The sequence below is a fragment of the Felis catus genome, chromosome B2 (assembly GCF_018350175.1).
Source record: "Felis catus isolate Fca126 chromosome B2, F.catus_Fca126_mat1.0, whole genome shotgun sequence".
In the NCBI taxonomy this organism is placed as follows: Eukaryota; Metazoa; Chordata; class Mammalia; order Carnivora; family Felidae; genus Felis; species Felis catus.
In genome coordinates this window covers 13,288,640-13,307,660 of record NC_058372.1, presented here as the reverse complement: position 1 = coordinate 13,307,660, position 19,021 = coordinate 13,288,640, and the positions used below count along the sequence as shown (strand labels likewise).

Here is a 19,021-nt window from a genome sequence, read left to right as displayed (position 1 = left end):
CAGGTGCACCATGATCATAAAATTATTAAAGTTTGGTAGTGATTTGTATTAAGTAGTAGTGTAGTGTATTTAAATATACAACCAGTTGAAAAAAAGAGAACCCTTTAAATTTGATTATTTAAATTCAGGCGGAACTCATGAAAATTACTTAGATTTCTCTCCTTATCTTCTCATTATCTCTTTATAACTAGAGTAACTGGTCATTAAATAGATTCTTAAACCATTATAATTTGTTTCCCTTTTATTGAGGTAAGTACCATAAGATAAAGTTTAGCATTTAAAAGTATACAGTTCAATGGCATTTAGTCCATTGACAAGGTTGTCAAGCCATCACATCTGATTCTAAAACATGATCATCACCCTGAAGTGACATTGTGTACCTGCGAAGCAGTCTCCTCCCTGTTTTCTGCTGCCCCAGCCCCTAGTGACCACTAATGTGCTTTCTGTTTCTGTGAATCCACAGAACAGAACAATCCACAGGCAGATCTTATTCTGGCCATTTCATATAAATGGAGTCATAGGATATATGACCTTTGGTGTCTGGCTTCTTTCCTTAGCATAGCATTTTTGAGGTTCATCCACATGGTAGCACGTGTCAGTACTTCATTCCTGTTCTGGGCTGGGTAATATTCCATTACATGGATATACCACAGTTGGTTTATCCATGTATCGGTGGAAAGACATTTGGGTTGTTTCTTCTGGTTATTATGAATAGAGCCTTGTTTTTCAGTTCTTTGGAGGTATATCCTTAGGAAGACAATTGATGATTTATATAGTAATACCATGTTTAACTTTTTGAGGAAGTGATACACTGATTTCCATAGAAACTGCATTGTTTTGTGTTCCAATCAACAATGCAGGAGGGTTCCGATCTCTCTATGTCCTCACTAACATCATTACATGGAAACAGTTTTTCTGGAACGGTAAAACAGAGTTTGTGGAAGGTGAAATTTACAGAACGTTTTGAAGGTCACTCTGCCACACTGCTTGGATTTCGTGTTAGCAGCGCGGGGTTATCTAGCTCTTCCCCGTACTCAGAGCACTGGTTATTCTGGGAACCACATGTGTTTGACCGCACAGCTAGTTTTTTTTTTTTTCTTTGTTTTTCTTTATTTTTCTTTATTTATTTTTGGGACAGAGAGAGACCGAGCATGAACGGGGGAGGGGCAGAGAGAGAGGGAGACACAGAATCGGAAACAGGCTCCAGGCTCCGAGCCATCAGCCCAGAGCCTGATGCGGGGCTCGAACTCACAGACCGTGAGATCGTGACCCGGGTGAAGTCGGACGCTTAACCGACTGAGCCACCCAGGCGCCCCAACCGCACAGCTAGTTTTAAGGCTCCCTCCCTTGCCCCCTCCATGGTATAGAACCTTCCCATTTTCTCATAGGCCTTTATTTCCCTCTCTCTCTCTCTGCAGCATGCGAAGCCTTCCTCCCCACCCCACCCAGTAATTCCTCTCCAACCCTAGTCTGAGTCATATGCCAGCCAGGAGGAAAGCCATCAGGAGCGATAACAACTGTCCCAAACTTCCCCGTGTTCAGTCTAATGCTCACTAAAGAGACTCTGAAGGCCTACTCCTTCTGAAAACCTGTGATACGCAAAGCCTTGAGTTATGGCAGACAGATGGCTTATCCTGCCTAGGTCTCAAATCAGTAACATGGAGAGAATACCTTATTTTCCCAGGATATGACAACTGTAGACGTCCACTCCAACTGAAAATAATTCTGTGGTTATGGTGTGAAAGGTTGCCATGGGGGGTTGGAACACTGGTTCCTAGAAGTGGAGATATAACAAATGGGTAAACATTTGCAAAGCATTAGGGAGACGACATGGGACCTTAAAGGAAAAAAAAAATCACCATTTACTGTCATCATCATTTCATAAAGCCCCCAAATTTTGGCAGAACAAAAATCGCAGAATGCAAGTCCTGTGACTTAAATGCATTGTTGCTGTGTGCATTAGCCTTATTTTTCTAATTTCCAGGGAAACACGCTAGCTCAGAGGACAGACACTCAAGGAAGTGGAAACCCAGTCTCTCATCCACATCTCAACAACACGTGCCCTCTGCACTGTTTCTCATTTGTCTCTCTCCCTAGTTAGTTCTCTCGGGCGGGCGTTGGGTGTTCCGGACTCAAAATTCTCTGCTCTGTAGGAGGAAGACGCGCTGGAGGGGGGTGAGCACTTTCGAAGAGTAGCTAGCACCTGCTGCCACTAGAGGGCAGAGCGCAGCCTGAGGATGCGCTTTCCGGAGCTGCGGCACCAGCCCCTCGCTGCATCTCCCCGGCGCGTCCCCAGAAGGCGCTGCTGCTCGCAGAAGCTGCGGTCAACTCCAGGGCTCGGGGCAGTTGGCTCCTCACTGGAGTGGTGGGAATCTACCTACTTCACAGATAAGCTGGGAGGGGCACCTCGCCTTCTTCAAGACGCTGCCCTCCACCAGGAGCCCGGGAGGAGTTCTCCTTTTTTGGAACTAAAACTTGAATTCATCATTGACAGTGGAAAATATTTACAAAGGCCTTCAGGAGCGTTGTGCTCTTGTGAGCGTTGAACTAGAAAAGACTGAACAGACGCTGGCCTGTCAAGGTTGAGTGACCTATAAAACAATGCTGGGGGGAAATTCTGCTGTCAATTTCTTCAAAGACGGCAGGGTATTACCATTCCTTTCCCTTATCTGAAATGATGGGCATGAGATCAACTTTGGTATTTTCTTAGAATTCTTATACACATGTTCCTGTTTCATCCTTAACTCTTCGAGGGAGGCATTATGACTACCCCAATTTATTATCATTTTAAAACTCATTCTCACAGGGTTGTTTTTTTCTTTTTAACCCCCGTTCAATTTCTATTTTAACGACTGAAAATTTTTCGAAGTAAATTGATGTTAAAAACATGAAATGCCACTAGAGCACTTATCTTAAGAAGGAGCATTTCCTGCTCTACTCCTGCCCACACTCCATTCATGGTTCTGCATCTCAGAGGCGAACATTTGGATTTTTTAACTGTTAGTGTTTTCAGGATTTCTAGGGGTCCCTGCATATCTCTAAGGAATGTGCTTATGCTATTATTTCTTGGTTTCTGAGTCTGGATGTTAGCATTTGATCTAGCTTTTTTTTTTTTTTTGAGGAAGTCTCTCCTGATCCTGAACAAACCAGAGCTCAGGAAGTTTAAGGGACTTGTCCAAGACCACATAACCAAAAGCCAATGGAATGGAAATTAGGACCTGCATTTCTAAGTTTAGAATCCACGTAATTTCCACCACTGTGTTGTGGGGGTTACTAGAAAGATGCTGATTATCCTCCAGGGTCGTTAGCACTCAGCATTCAGGTATCAAGATTGATATAATAAGTCTCTTTAAAACAGTTGCAAGACAGAATACAAGATGCCCAGTTACATTTGAATTTCAGATAACGAGCAAATGCTTTTTAAGTATAAGTGTGTCCCCAGAATTGTATGGGATCTACATGCTGAAATGTTATTTACACTTTTATTTGCTAAATCTGGCAAGCCTACCTTAAAACTATGAATCTAGGCCTCTTTGGTTTTAAAAGCCTAGGACTAGAGACATAGCAAGAGGTCTGTGATTAATTCATGACAAAGGAATTTTTCTTAGAAAGATAGACATTGGGGGCACCAGGATGTCCAGTTAGTTAAGCATCCAGCTTCAGCTCAGGTCATGATCTCAGGTTTTGTGGGTTTGAGCCCCACATCGGGTTCTGTGCTGACAGCTCAGAGCCTGGAGCCTGCTTTCGGATTCTGTGTTTCCCTCTTTCTCTGCCCCTCCCCTGCTTGCACTCTCTTTCTCTCTAAGATAAATAAGCATTAAAAAAAAAAATAAATGAACAATAACAAAAGAAAGACATGATTCATCACTTCTTTACAGATTAAATATAAAACAGGCAGAACTTGAAAATATAGTGTTTAGGCCTACAGACATATAAAGACAAATTATAAAGGAAAGAAAGCAAATTAGTAGTGTGAAATTCAGGGGTGGGGGCTGCTGAGCTAAAGGTACATTGACAGTGAGTGCAATGGTGGTTATTTTATTTTTTGGTGTGATGTGTTTCTATGCCCTCTTCACACGTATGTTATATATTGTTAAAAATAAAGTGAAAGCAAGCCTAGATTCTGGGATGAGAGGCGTGGTTCCCAACTTTAGCCTCTCTGAGCTTTACTTTCTTCATCTATAGTATGGGAGTAATTATTCCTAGTTGGCAGCATCTGTTGTGTGGTTCAGATATAACGTACCTAAGGAACAGAGTGTAACCAGCATGTCCTTGGGAAACTTTATTATCGATCAGGTCTATGGGGAGGCGGGGGGGGGGGAATAGAAGAAGACTGTGCAAGGGTTTCTGCATCCCACCGTGTAAACTTGGGTCAGAAACTGTCTTGCCTTCTGCTGGCTGTTGTGTTCTTACCTAAAACTCTTTGTTCGTGCATATTTAAGTGCTCGAGAAATTGCTTGACACTTTACATAATTTTGGAGGTTGAGATACTTCTGAAAAATGAACCTCAGCCCTTTAAGAAGTAGATTTGTGAGTGTTTGTAACTAGAAGAGTTAAAAAGAAAAGTCAATTCCCTGTTAATGCTAAGTTCTAGCTTCAAAGCACAGGAGACACGTAGAGAGATCAATGAGGAGAGGCTTCTGATTGGAACAGGCAATCATTTGCCACGGACGTGCAAAAAGCAAGTATTTTTCTTGACTGCATACTCTCAGAAGTCTTTCCCTTGACATTAAAATTATTCCTACCACTGGAAAAATACATTTTTTTGGCAAAATTCTGAACTTTTTTTCTTTTTTAATTTCCAACTAATATTAACTTCCATATTCCCTAATATATTGAAGTCTTTCTGGCTTGAAAAAAGCCCAACTTTGGGGTGCCTGGCTGGTTCATTCAGCGGAGCATGTGATTCTTGATCTCAGGGTCAGGAGTTCAAGCCCCATGTTGGGTGTGGAGCCTACTTAAAATAAAAATTAAAAAAAGAACCAAGGAAAACGCCCAACTGTCCTTAACCAAAGATTTTGCTTTAAGCCATGAATTAATGTTAAATAAAGCTGCCTTTATTTAACCAGAGGAAGAGAACCTTCACATTTAGAATGATAATCAAAGTATTTTTCTTGTAAGTATTCAGAATTGGCTGAGAGGAGTGTTCACTATATCAATTTAGCAGGAAGTATTCTACAAAAATTTATTTTTATGCTTCTTGCATTGAGTTAAAATACCTCAGAACTAAAATGTTCAAATTCACTAATAATCCATTGATATACCATTCCACCTTAAAAAAAATACTAGTATTCGGGGTGCCTGGGTGGCTCACTCGGTTAAAGGTCCAACTATTGATCTTGGCTCAGGTCACGATCTCACAGTTTGTGAGTTTGAGCCCTGCACTGGGCTCTGCCCTGACAGTGTGAAGCCTGCTTGGGATTCCCTGTCGCTCCCTCTCTCTCTGCCCCTCTCCTGCTTGTACTTGCTTGCTTACTCTCTCTCTCTCTCAAAACAAATAAGTAAACTTTAAAAAATGTATGAAAATATTAATACTCAATGCTGCCAAAGATACAGTGAAATGGGAATTCTTGTATGCACAGTGGAGTGTAAATTGGGACAATTTTCTGGAAAGCAAGCAGTGTGTTAGTATATATTAAGAACTCTCAACATGTTTATATTCTTTGACCTTATAATTCTACTAGGACTGTTTCCTTCAAAACTCTCAGAGACATGGCCTCAGTCAACAGGGACCTCCCTCTTCCCTTCCTCAAAGGCTTGGGTCCCAGTTCATGGAACAAATATGCATGCATATTTATCAAGTGTTTCGGATAATGCTGAAAAAGTAAGGTATCTAAATGCTCATCAACAGGGGACTACTGGAGTAACTTGTGTGCTCCTATCATGGAGGATAAATGCATAAAAAGCATGTTTGCCAAGATCTTTATGAAAAGAAAAAATGCTCACAAGGTTATATTAAATAAAACAGCAGTATGAAGTAGTACATTATCTCGACTACGTAAAATATGTATCTAGAAAAATATTGGAATAAATAAACCAAAATCCTAACAGGTGGTAATTTTCAGACTGTGGGATTGTAAGTGATTTTTGTTTCTTTCTCTACACTTTTCGTTATTTTCCACATTTTCTTTTTTTTTTTTTAATTTTTTTTTCAACGTTTATTTATTTTTGGGAAAGAGAGAGACAGAGCATGAACGGGGGAGGGGCAGAGAGAGAGGGAGACACAGAATCGGAAACAGGCTCCAGGCTCCGAGCCATCAGCCCAGAGCCTGACGCGGGGCTCGAACTCACGGACCGTGAGATCGTGACCTGGCTGAAGTCGGACGCTTAACCGACTGCGCCACCCAGGCGCCCCTATTTTCCAAATTTTCTACAATGAGTACTATTACCACTATAGTAAAAAACAAAAGATATTTAAAAAATTCCAAGGTGGTAGCATATTTTTATATTCATTATACATGAATTGGCTCGTGTGCAGAGAGAAAGAAATCTAATGGCACAGGTATGATGTATCATTTTCAGTTCCTCCAAGCAGGGATAAAATGGCATTTTTCTCAGAAAGGATTTGTGTAGCTCACATTATTGTTAAATCTTATCATTTCACTATATTTAGGGAACCCCAGGGCATGGCTTAAACAAAAGGCCCGTTTTCATATTGGTGTATGAAATGACACAAATCTCTAGTCCTTTGGGAGCGCATGCAATTTGTAATGCCTATTATTTTTATGTTATTAAACCCATCTCTGGTAATAAGATCTATAATTATTAAGTAGGAAGCATAATGAAGTTGGCTGATTACAGAGGGAGGAGAAGCCAAGTGTTTCAAACCCTCTGACATTTTCTGGTGATAGCCATTGACTACAGCATTGCTATTCTGAAGTAATTTTTTTTTTTTTTCAACGTTTTTTATTTATTTTTGGGACAGAGAGAGACAGAGCATGAACGGGGGAGGGGCAGAGAGAGAGGGAGACACAGAATCGGAAACAGGCTCCAGGCTCTGAGCCATCAGCCCAGAGCCCGACGCGGGGCTTGAACTCCTGGACCGTGAGATCGTGACCTGGCTGAAGTCGGACGCTTAACCGACTGCGCCACCCAGGCGCCCCTATTCTGAAGTAATTTTACTGAGAAAGGAGTATGTTTACAGAACATTAATTGATGAATTTATATTGCTTAAGTAAGCTCTAAATTTCCAAATTTGGGCATTGATCTCTCTGTTAGAAATTTCGTGGTGGGGATAGGGTAAAGCAGGAAATCCATAGACTAAAATAAAGATGTAAGGTCAGACTTGAAGGCTGAGGTCTGGAAACCCCTGCACCATGCCTCCCCCTGGGGAGAAGCCGGCACGAGCGGGGCTCTGTTTGGCTTTCAGGGGGCTGTGTCTGACTTTTTTGTTGGGTGTGGCTCCCTCACATTAAGTAAATGAAGACTTTATGGGGTACCTGGGTGGCTTAGTCAGTTAAGCCTCCGACTTAACTGAGCCTCCGACTTTGGCTCAGGTCATGATCTCATGGTTCGTGAGTTCGAGCCCCGCGTCGGGCTCTGTGCTGACAGCTCAGAACCTGGAGCCTGCTTCGTATTCTCTGTCTCCCTCTCTCTCTGCCCCTCCTCTGCTGACACTCTGTTTGTCTCTCTCTCTCTCTCCCAAAAATAAATACATGTTAAAAAAATTTTTTAAAGTAAATGATGACTTTATTAAGTTTTGGTATTGATGCATTCATATTTGTAGTGCAGTCTAACATTCTTATCGAGTATAAAAAAGGGAAAGAGGGGCGCCTGGGTGGCTCAGTTGGTTAAGCGGCAGACTTAGGCTCAGGTCATGATCTCGCGGTCCGTGAGTTCAAGCCCCGCGTCGGGCTCTGTGCTGACAGCTCAGAGCCTGGAGCCTGTTTCAGATTCTGTGTCTCCCTCTCCCTGACCCTCCCCCGTTCATGCTTTGTCTCTCTCTGTTTCAAAAATAAATAAACATTAAAAAAATTTTTAAAAAAAGGGAAAGACTCTATCTTGTATTCTTAATCCTTTGGAGCTTTTAATTTTGAAATTAATCAAATCCACTACGTGCAAACCCTATGAGTTTCTTATTCCTTATTCCTTCACGTAAAGCTCATGTCAAATAACGGAGTTCATGGCCTCTCTTCCCAAGTACTGGTAAGAGATCATTTCAGAATCAATCACTTATATCATACATCATGGCCCGTGATGATCATCATTTTAAGCTACCATTAAATTTAGACCCCAAGAGCGAACATCTCAAAATTCCTTCTGAAAAGATAACCCCTACTTCTGTCAATTCTTCAGACAGAATTTCACCCTGCTAAACTTAAAAAAAATTTTTTAACGCTATTCATCTTTGAGAGAGACAGAGCATGAGCGGGGAAGGGGCAGAGACAGGGAGACACAGAATCCGAAGCAGGCTCCAGGCTCTGAGCTGTCAGCACAGAGCCCGATGCAGGGCTCGAACTCAAGAACCATGAGATCATGACCTCAGCTGAAGTCGGAGGCTCAATCGACTGAGCCACCCAGGTGCCCCTCACCCTGCTAAACTTTAAACTCTGAATCTAACAGCATGCACTTCTTTGCTGTTTTTATTTAATTAGTAGTTTATTTGACAAATAGGCTCCATGAGAGGCATTCCAAAGGATCTGGGGGATAAGCCTCCCAGACAAACAAAAATAAAGGAGTTCCTGACCACTAAACAAGCCCTGCAAGAAATTTTAAGGGGGACTTTCTGAGGGGAGAAAAAAACAAAACAACAACAACAAAAAGACCAAAAGCAACAAAGACTAGAAGGAACCAGAGAACACTACCAGAAACTCCAATTCTAATGGGTAAGGGGCATTAAGGAATCTACTCCTGAAATCATTGTTTCACTATATGCTAACTAATTTGGATGTGAATTTAAAAAAATAAAAAATAAAAAATAAAAATTAAAAAAAAAGAAACTCCAACTCTATAGGAAACATAATGGCAATAAATTCATATCTGTCAGTACTCACTCTAAATGTCAACGGACTAAATCTCCAATCAAAAGACACAGAGTAACAGAATGGATAAGAAAACAAGATCCATCTAGTTCAGTCCCTGCGGTTGTTTCCACTTTTCCACTTTCTCTCCAGCTGCTTTTCAGGGGGGTGCTTTTCCCGTATTCTTCTCCTGTCTCAGTCCTCTCTCTGCATGCAAAAACAGCTCCCAGCCCTCTACGGCTTCTTGCTCCCCAAGTTCACCCCTCCGCACCCCGTACTGGCTGAGATCTGTGGTTCAGGTTGTGCAGACTGTTGTGTTAATCCTCAGATCAGTTTTCTAGGTGTGCAGGATGGTTTAGTGTTGATCTGGTTGTATTTCATGGACGCGAGACACACAAAGAACTTCCATGCTGTTCTGCCATCTTCGAAAACAAGATCCATCTATATGCTGTTTACAAGAGACCCATTTTAGACCTAAAGACACCTTAAGATTGAAAGTACAGGGATGGAGAACCATCTATCATGCTAACGGCCACCAAAAGAAAGCTGGAGTAGCCATACTTATATCAGACAATCTAGATTTTAAGATAAATGCTGTAACAAGAGATGAAGAAGGGCATCATATCAAAATTAAGCAGTCTATACACCAAGAAGATCTAACAATTGTAAACATTTGTGCTCCAAATGTGAAAGCACCCAAATATATAAATCAGTTAATCACAAACATACAGAAACTCATTGATAATAATACCATAATAGTATGGGACTTCAACACTCCACTTACAACAATGGACAGATCATCTAAGCAGAAAATCAACAAGGAAATAATGGCTTTGAATGACACACTGAACTGGATGGACTTAAAGATATATTCAGAACATTTCATCCTAAAGCAGCAGAACACACATTCTTCTTGAGTGCACATGGAACATTCTCCAGAATAGATCACATACTGGGACACAAATCAGTCCTCAACAAGTACAAAAAGATCAAGATCATACCATGCATATTTTCAGGCCATGACGCTATGGAATTTGAAATCAACCACAGAAAAAATTTGGAAAGATAACAAATACTTGGAGACTAAAGAACATCCTACTAAAGAATAAATGGGCTAACTAAGACGTTAAAGAAGAAATTAAAAAGTACATGGAAGCCAGTGAAATGATAACACCACAGCCCCAAACCTCTGGGACACAGCAAAGGCGGTCATAAGAGGGAAGTATATAGCAATCCAGGCCTTCCTAAAGAAGGAAGAAAGGTCTCAGATACACAACCTAACCTTACACCTTAAAGAGCTGGAAAAAGAATAGCAAATAAAACCCAAAACCAGAAGAAGATGGGAAATAATAACGATTAGAGCAGAAATCAATGCTATCGAAACAAAAACCCAGTAGAATAGATCAAGAAACCAGGAGCTGGTTCTTTGAAAGAATTAACAAAATTGATAAACCCCTAGCCAGTTTGATCAAAAAGAAAAAGGAAAGGACCCAAATAAAATCAAGATTGAAAGAGGAGAGATCACAACAAACACTTCTGAAATACAAACAATAATAAGAGAATATTATGAGCAATTATATGCCAATAATTTGGGCAATCTGGAAGAAATGGACAAATTACTAGAAACATATAAATTACTAAACTGAAACAAGAAGAAACAGAGAATTTGAACAGACCCATAACCAGTAAAGAAATCAAATTAGTAATCAAAAATCTAAAACAAAACAAAACAAAACAACAACAACAAAAACAAGAGTCCAGGGCCAGATGGCTTTCCAGGGGAATTCTACCAAACATTTAAAGAAGAGTTAACACCTATTCTTTTGAAGCTGTTCCAAAAAATAGAAATGGAAGAAAAACTTCCAAACTGATTCTATGAAGCCAGCATTACCTTGATTCCAAAACCAGACAAAGATCCCACTAAAAAGAAAAGCTACAGACCAATTTCCCTGATGAAAATGGATGCAAAAATCCTCAACAAGATACTAGCCAACTGGATCCAATAATGTGTAAAAAGAATTATTCACCACAACCAAGTGGGATTTATACCTGGGATGTAGGGCTGGTTCAATATCCGCAAAACAATCAATGTGATACATCATATCAATAAAAGAAAGGACAAAAACCACATGATCCTCTCAACAGATGCAGAGAAAGCATTTGGCAAAATACAGCATCATTTCTTGATAAAAAAAAAAACCCTTAAGAAAGTAGGGATAAAAGGATCATGCCTCAAGATCATAAAAGCCATATATGAAAGACCCACCCCTAACATCATCCTCAATGGGGAAAAACTGAGAGCTTTCCCCTTCAGATCAGGAACATGACAGGCATGTCCACTCTCACCACTGTTATTCAACATAGTATTGGAAGTCCTAGCCTCAGCAATCAGACAACACAAAGGAATAAAAGACATCCAAATTGGCAAGGAGGAAGTCAAACTTTCACTTTTCACAGATGACCTGATATTCTATATGGAAAACCCAAAAGATTCCACCAACCAAAAAACTGCTAGAACTGATCTATGAATTCAGCAAAGTCGCAGGATATAAAATCAATGCACATAAATTGGTTGCATTCCTAAACACCAATAATAAAGCAACAGAAATCAAGGAAATCAAGGAACTGATCCCATTTACAATTGCACCAAAACCCATAAAATACCTAGGAATAAACCTAACCAAAGAGGTGAAAAATCTATACACTGAAAACTATAGAAAGCTTATGAAAGAAATTGAAGAAGACACACACACAAAAAATGGAAAATACTCCATGCTCCTGGATTGGAAGAACAAATATTGTTAAAATGTCGATACTACCCAAAGCAATATACATATTCAACACAATCCCTACCAAAAGAACACCAGCATTCTTCAAAGAGCTAGAACAAAGGATCCTAAAATTTATATGGAATCACAAAGACCCTGAATAGCCAAAGCAATCCTGAAAAAGAAAGTCAAAGCTGGAGGCATGACAATCCTGGACTTCAACCTGTATTACAAAGCTGTAATCATCAAAACAGTATGGTATTGGCACAAAAACAGTCACTCAGATCAATGGCACAGAACAGAGAACCCAGAAATGGACCCACAAATGCATGGCCAACTAATCTCTGACAAAGCAGGAAAGAATATCCAATGGAATAAAGACAGTCTCTTCAGCAAGTGGTGCTAGGAAGATTGGACAGCAACATGCAGAAAAATGAACCTGGACCACTTTCTTACACCATACACAAAAAATAAACTCAAAATAGATGAAAGACCTCAATGTAAGACAGGAAGCCATCAAAATCCTCGAGGAGAAAGCAGGCAAAAAACTCTTTGACCTCGGCTGTAGCAACTTCTTACTCAACACGTCTCCAGAGGCAAGAGAAGAAAAGCAAAAATGAACTATTAGGACCTCATCAAAATAAAAAGCTTCTGCAAGGCAAAGGAAACAATCAGCAAAACTAAAAGGCACCCAACGGAATGGGAGAAGATATTTGCAAATGACATCAGACAAAGGGTTAGTATCCACAATCTGTAAAGAACTTATCAAGCTCAACACTCAAAAAACAAATAATCCAGTGAAGAAATGGGCAAAAGACATGAAGAGACACTTTTCCAAAGAAGACATCCAGATAGCCAACCGACACATGAAAAAAAGTTCAACATCACTCATCATCAGGGAAATACAAATCAAACCCACAATGAGATACCACCTCACACCTGTCAGAATGGCTAACATTAACAACTCAGGCAACAACAGATGTTGGCGAGGATGCAGAGAAAGTGGAGCTCTTTTGCACTGCTGGTGGGAATGCAAACTGGTGCAGCCACTCTGGAAAACAGTGTGGAGGTTCTTCAAAAAATTAAAAATAGAACTACCCTACGACCCATCAATTGCACTACTAGGTATTTATCCAAGGGATACAGGTGTGCTGTTTGGAAGGGGCACATGCACCCCCATGTTTATAGCAGCGCTATCGACAATAGCCAAAGTATGTAAAGAGCCCAAATGTCCATTGACTGATGAATTGATAAAGAAGATGTGGTATACACACACACACACACACACACACACACACACACACACACAATGGAGTATTACTCGGCAATCAAAAAGAATGAAATCTTGCCATTTGCAACAATGTGGATGGAACTAGAGGGTATTATGCTAAACGAAATTAGTCCATCAGAGAAAGACAAATATCATATGACTTCACTCATATGAGGAATTTAAGATACAAAACAGATGAACATAAGGGAAGGGAAGCAAAAATAATATAAAAACAAGGAAGGGGACAAAACATAAGAGACTCTTAAACAGAGAACAGAGAGTTGCTGGAGGGGTTGTGGGCAGGGGGGTTGGGCTATATGAGTAAGGGGCATTATGGAAGACACTTGTTGGGATGAGCACTGGGCTTTGTACATAGGGCATGAATCACTGGAATCTACTCCTGAAATCATTGTTGCACTATATGCTAACTAACTTGGATGTAAATTAAAAAATAAAGAAAAAGAAATGCAACAGATTTCTGTATATTAATTTTGTGTCCTGTGGCTTTACTAAATTCATTTATCAGTTATACAAGTTTTTTGGTAGAATCTTTAGGGTTTTCTGTATATAGTATCAGGTCATATGCAAATAGTGAATGTTTTCATTTTTCCTTACCAATTTGGATACCTTGTCTTCCTTCCTTCCTTCCTTCCTTCCTTCCTTCCTTCCTTCCTTCCTTCCTTCCTTTCTTTTTTTGTCTGACTGCTATGGCCAGGACTTCCAGTTGTACATTTAATAAAAGTGGTGAGAGTGGATATTCCTGATCTTACAGGAAAAGCTCCCAGTTTTTCACCATTGAATATAATATTAGCTGTGGGGTTTTCATATATGGTCTTTATTATGTTGAGGTATATTCCCTCTAAATCTACACTTTTGAGGGTTTTTATCATGAATGGATATTGCACTTTGTCAAATGCTTTGTCTACATCTATTGTGATGATCACATGTTTTTTTTTTCCTTTCTCTTGTTAAAATGATATATCTTGTTGATTGATTTGTGAATATTGAACCTTGTATCCCTAGAATTTCTCATTTGATCATGGTGCATTATTTTCTAATTATTGTTATACACTGTTTGCTTATATTTTGTTGAAGATTTTTGCATCTATGTTCACCAGAGATATTGGCCTATGGCTTTCTGTTTTTGTAATGTCTTTGTCTGCTTTGGTATCAGAGTACTGTTAGCCTTGTAGAATGAATTTGGAAGCTATCCTTCCTCTTCTGGTTTTTGGAATAGTTTGAGAAGAATTGGTCTTAACCCTTTTTTAAATGTTTGGTAGAATTTATCTGTGAAGCCATCTGACCCAAGCCTTTTGTTTGTTGTTTTTTTTATTACTGATTCAATTTCATCGCTAGTAATTGGCCTGTTCAAATGTTCTATTTCTTCCTGATTCCGTTTTGGAAAGTTATATGCTTCTACCAATCTCTCCACTTCTTCTCTCCACTTCTTGTCCAATTTGTTGACATATTTATAAATAAATAAATATTTACTTATTTATTTAGAGCACAAGCAGGGGAAGGGCAGAGAGAGAGAGAGAGAGAGAGAGAGAGAGAGAGAGAGAGAGAGGGAATCCCAAGCAGGCTCTGTCAGCACAAGAGCCCGATGTGGGGCTTGATCCCATGAGATCATGAGATCATGACCTGAGCCAAAATCAAGAGTTTGACCTTGCCACCGAGGCACCCAGCATCTCATTTTCCACAATAGTCTTCTATAATCCTTTGTATTTCTATAGTATTGATTATTATTTCTCTTTTTTTATTTCTGATTTTATTTACTTGGGTCCTTTCTTTTTCTTGATGAATCTGGCTGGTTTATCCATTTTATCGATCTGTTCAAAGAAGCAGCTCCTGGTTTCATTGATCTTTTGTATTGTCATTTTAGCCTCTATTTCATTTATTTCTGCTCTAATCTTTATTATTTCCTCCCTCCCATGGCTTTAAACTTTATTTTTTTTTGTTCTAGCTCCTTTAGGTATAAGTTTAGGTTTTTATTTGATTTGTGGTTACCATTAGGTTTATACTAACACTGTATGTCTGTAGCTGCCGGAGACCAGCTCCAGCAGTCAGGGTTCCTGATGGGATGGGTGGACGTCGGCGAAGGAAGTCACACTTCAGTTTCTGCACATCAGCTTTTATTGTAGGTAGCGAAGGAGTTATTTATCACTTGGGGACCGGAGTCTTAACAGGTGGGGGATAACTAATTCTACATGATAGGCATCAAGCAGGCATGTGTGCACCAACATATATAGTCTCACATGATTATATAACATGATTATTAGCAGGGAAAGGAGAAGGTACAAAGTTCACAGAAAGTTCCGCAAAGGTTATTTCCTCAATTTACATAAGGTGGATACAATGAAAAGAAATCTTTAACAATGTCACAAACAGGGTCATTTATCTTATTACAATTCTCGTGTAAGGTTCACCAGGTTCTCAGGGTCATGATAACTTTTCTAAGAAGCTTTACAATGTTGTTGTGTTCATATTAGGGTACAGGTTGTCTTCTAATCCATTGTACACTTCACAATGGCAACCTTTAGGATTAGTCATAAACTTAGAACACAATACATTGCCAGGGGCAACATCCAAACATATCTTTGACTAATTTCCAAGGAACTTTCCAAGCAGTATATCTAGTACTAGTAAGATGACTCACAGAATAATATTTCTGATTATAAATGAACCCAATACAAGGTGATTGAAAACCCCCTTTCAATTTCCTCTGGCAAAGTCCCCTCATCCCATAATTAGTATAAGGACCCCAATCACTACACATACACATCCTATCATTAGGATCTAGTAAATATTTTACATATGTCTCCAGTTTCCAGGCTTCCCCATAGGTGAAAAGGAGAATAGAGAGTAAAAGCAAAACTAGCAGCAGGCGGTTTGGCGACGGGTCACTGCCTTGCAGTGATTCCCGAGAGAGGACCTTTGTCCTCATGGCAGCGCAGAATGAGACTTCATTCGGCTGGTCGAGAGAGGACCTTTGTCCTCATGACAGCGCAGAATGAGACTTCATTCGGCTGGTTCCTTCATTTCCCCCTTTTTTATTTTTTAAAGCAAGCAGTTGAACTTTAGCAGTTAGCTTTTGGAGACTTCGGGCGAGGACTTTGAAGAAGACTGGAATTAAGAGGAGACATATTAATAACACTAAGAGAGCCACACCGACATTAATCAACAAAGTGGTCAGTGAGGATCCAGATACCCATGAAGAAAAATTATCATATAGAGATTGTGCTATGCCTTTAGGGGAGAATTCCTCTGAGGCATGATTGATATCTGAAATTTGTTTATGTAACTTACTTAAATCTATGCCCAGATCAGAATGATTCCATACTCCTAGAATATGACTTTGCACTCTTTCCCAATTATGCTCCGATTCATTTACACGTAAGGGTGTTACGCAGATCCATTTATAATCAGAATGACATCGCAAAGACAATTGAATTTTTAAAGTTAATATTTCTTGTTTAATAGCCATTACCGCTTTTTCAAGAACATTTACTTTGTCATCCAATTTTCGATCAATAATTTTTTGGGTGGTAAGTGCTGTAGTTACGTTTTTTGAAAGTTCATTAGTAAAGTGTGTTGTATGAACTTCCTGTGCGAGGGCGATGGTCGAAACTGTCAGCGATGTTACAATAGTAATAAGCGCTGTAATGCCTAAAATCAATGCTGCAATAAATCTTTTGGGACGCATCAGTGAATCTAATTTTTGGAGAGCCTCTAAACCCGAATTTTCGTGCCAACTGTCTGTAACATTAACAGGAACCATAATGTAAGGTGGCTGCCGAAGCAAAACAAACGCTTTCGCTTTCAGTTCGGGGCGCATACAGTTAGTTAAAATACACTCTTTACAGGAAGTAGTTATAAGTTTTGTTTTTGGGTCCATTTTAAAGCTTAAGGAGTACGCCGTTGGAGACACAAGCAAAGCATAAGGCGTCTGCACACAAGTAGTCACTGAATAATTCGTAAAGGTAGTCTGATTATTAGAAAAATAACTTGTAGTTATTGGATGTGAAGCGGCCGTAGCCTGCCAAAGATATTTATGGAGGTAAGTTTGTCCTTTCACTACTGCAGTTAAAACTGGAGCTACCCAGCCGGAAGTAGAAATTCTATTTACATTTATTGGATCGGGTAGAAGAGTTTGATCCCACCCTTTATAATTTGTCTTATATCTAAAATAAGGCTTATAATCTGCAAAAGGATCAGGACTAGTCCAATCAAAAATGCGTGTAATCCCGTCCATGGCTTGCAGAATTTGTGGCCGAGTAGAATTAAAATAACAAGAAACCCAATAAGGAGCACTAGGCATAAGTCTAAAAAACTTTTGAGAGCAGTCTGGTAGGCCAAGAGGGTGAGGTAGGTAAAAAGGAGAGTAATTATGGAAAGGCCATTTTCTTACCGGAGTTGCTTCAATCCCCGGTGCTATAAGGCGAACCATTTGTAAATGCCTCTCTTCCGATTGACTTTGCTTACCTCTCGTAGATGATGATTCAAATTTAGATGGTGGTGGATGGTCAAAAATTATACCTGTGGTTTGAAGTCCGACACATTGTGGAAAGTTTTGGGAGTATGGCCAAACAGTAGGGATAGAAAAACAAATAGGCATAGAAGGCGAAGTTCCCAAGTAGGTATAATTATAATTAATAGTTGGAGTAGTATGAGAATCAGAGTATACGATTTTTGGACCTTCCATAATAGCAGTATTATTAACAATAAAATGTGTAGTATTATCATCCCAGGTTACTGGATGAAAGTGAGGAGGATTAGGAAAGAAAGCCCAGAATTGTTCTGCACTACAGGTACTTACTTGACACGCGAGGATTGATAGCATAGCAACGAACAAAACAGAAGGACTGAGTGTGCAGCCTTGGCTTAAAACCAAGTGTTTAGCTTGAGCAGCCAACTTCTTAAGCTGTCCCCATGTTGGAGGGGGAGCAGCCAAGGTGGCCGCTGTCTTGAGGCGAAAAGGATCAGGTTTTTCCAGTGAGAGCCTTTTAAATTCTGCAACAGGAGGTTCGTCACAATTGCGCCGTTTCCTGCTCTTGTTCATTTCTAGTGGTTACAGGTACTTTACTGGGAAAGGAATTTACATATTTAATATGCCTATCTGGTAACCAAAGTGGAGAATCAGCTTCCTTAGGAAAGACACAAGCATATCCCCTGCCAGAAGTAAGCAAAATGTCAGGCCCTTTCCATTTACCAGATAAAAGGTCTTTCCACATTACTGTAGGTTTGACAGTATTTCTTGGTTCCCAGTGTCGTTGCATATTATTAAGATCATCATGTCCTAGATTAACATAATTAAGAACAAATAGAGCATGAGTAAGAATGTGGTGAGGAGAGTTATACTTGAAGTCAGAGGCTTGCAATCTAGATATAAATGTTTTTAAAGTTTGATTTGCTCTTTCTATTCTGCTTTCCATAACAAGTATTGACCACCAGAAAGACAACTCTTAGCTATCTGAGTCTAATCAAAAGGAGTCATCCAATAGTCTGTAAGAGAATCCACTAATGCTAAGGTATAAGGAGCACTGACTCCATAAGCTGAACATGCCATTTTTAGCTCTTTTATGAGTTTGTAGGGAACAGGAGTCCATTGAGGATCCCCAGCCCTCGGATCAGATTCCTTCTGTAGACCATATGTTACTGGAAAACACAATGAGAAGTCTATATCTCCTGCTTCGATAGCCTGTAACTTAGTTTTTTGCATTAAGGAGACACAACTTTTATTAGGCAATTTCCCTGGAGGTCTAGGGTGATCATTAATTATAAAATCTCCAGGTGGAATATTACTTCGTGGGGGTGATTTAAGGGTCAGTTTTTCAAGAGGAGGATAATCTTCCCCTTGTTTTTCCATTTCATATTTAATTTCTTCCCCAGCTAGATCAATATCATTTCCTTCCTGATCCGAATCTTCCTGAGCCTCCATAGCCATAACTGCCTTTGAACTTGCAGGCATGGTACCATAGGAGGTTGTAACTTTAGTATCCAGTCTTGTGCTTTCATGTACGGGG

The 19,021-nt window shown here is 39.8% G+C and overlaps 1 protein-coding gene and 1 long non-coding RNA gene across 4 annotated transcripts in view; both read right to left on the bottom strand.

Annotated features, from left to right (window-relative positions):
- LOC109499552 overlaps positions 1–19,021 on the bottom strand; it is a 90,685-nt gene that overhangs the window by 32,011 nt on the left and 39,653 nt on the right. For both annotated transcript variants that reach the window (XR_006597530.1, XR_006597532.1), the window contains one exon: positions 1,672–1,774. This is a non-coding gene — a long non-coding RNA (uncharacterized LOC109499552). The remainder of the gene's footprint in view (positions 1–1,671; positions 1,775–19,021) is intronic.
- LOC105260360 (endogenous retrovirus group K member 6 Env polyprotein-like) lies at positions 15,114–18,680 on the bottom strand. 2 transcript variants are annotated; one of them, XM_045057088.1, is made up of 2 exons: positions 17,407–18,680; positions 15,114–16,121 (listed from the first exon to the last, which is right to left on the bottom strand). In XM_045057088.1, exons 1-2 carry the CDS (start codon positions 18,055–18,057, stop codon positions 16,083–16,085), a joined length of 690 nt encoding a protein of 229 aa, XP_044913023.1. In that variant the 5' UTR covers positions 18,058–18,680; the 3' UTR covers positions 15,114–16,082. The 2 variants fall into 2 exon arrangements, with proteins under 2 accessions (XP_044913023.1, XP_044913022.1); XM_045057087.1 differs by having other exon boundaries at positions 17,481–18,679.

What these genes read in the sequence shown, in the direction of transcription:
- LOC105260360 (XM_045057087.1), bottom strand. Translation starts at nt 18,057, where the DNA reads ATGAACAAGAGCAGGAAACGGCGCAATTGTGACGAACCTCCTGTTGCA. An exon ending in TGAATCATCATCTACGAGAG is followed by an intron (nt 16,122 to 17,480) that starts GTAAGCAAAGTC and finishes TCTTAATTCCAG; the next exon opens with TCTTCTTCAAAGTCCTCGCC.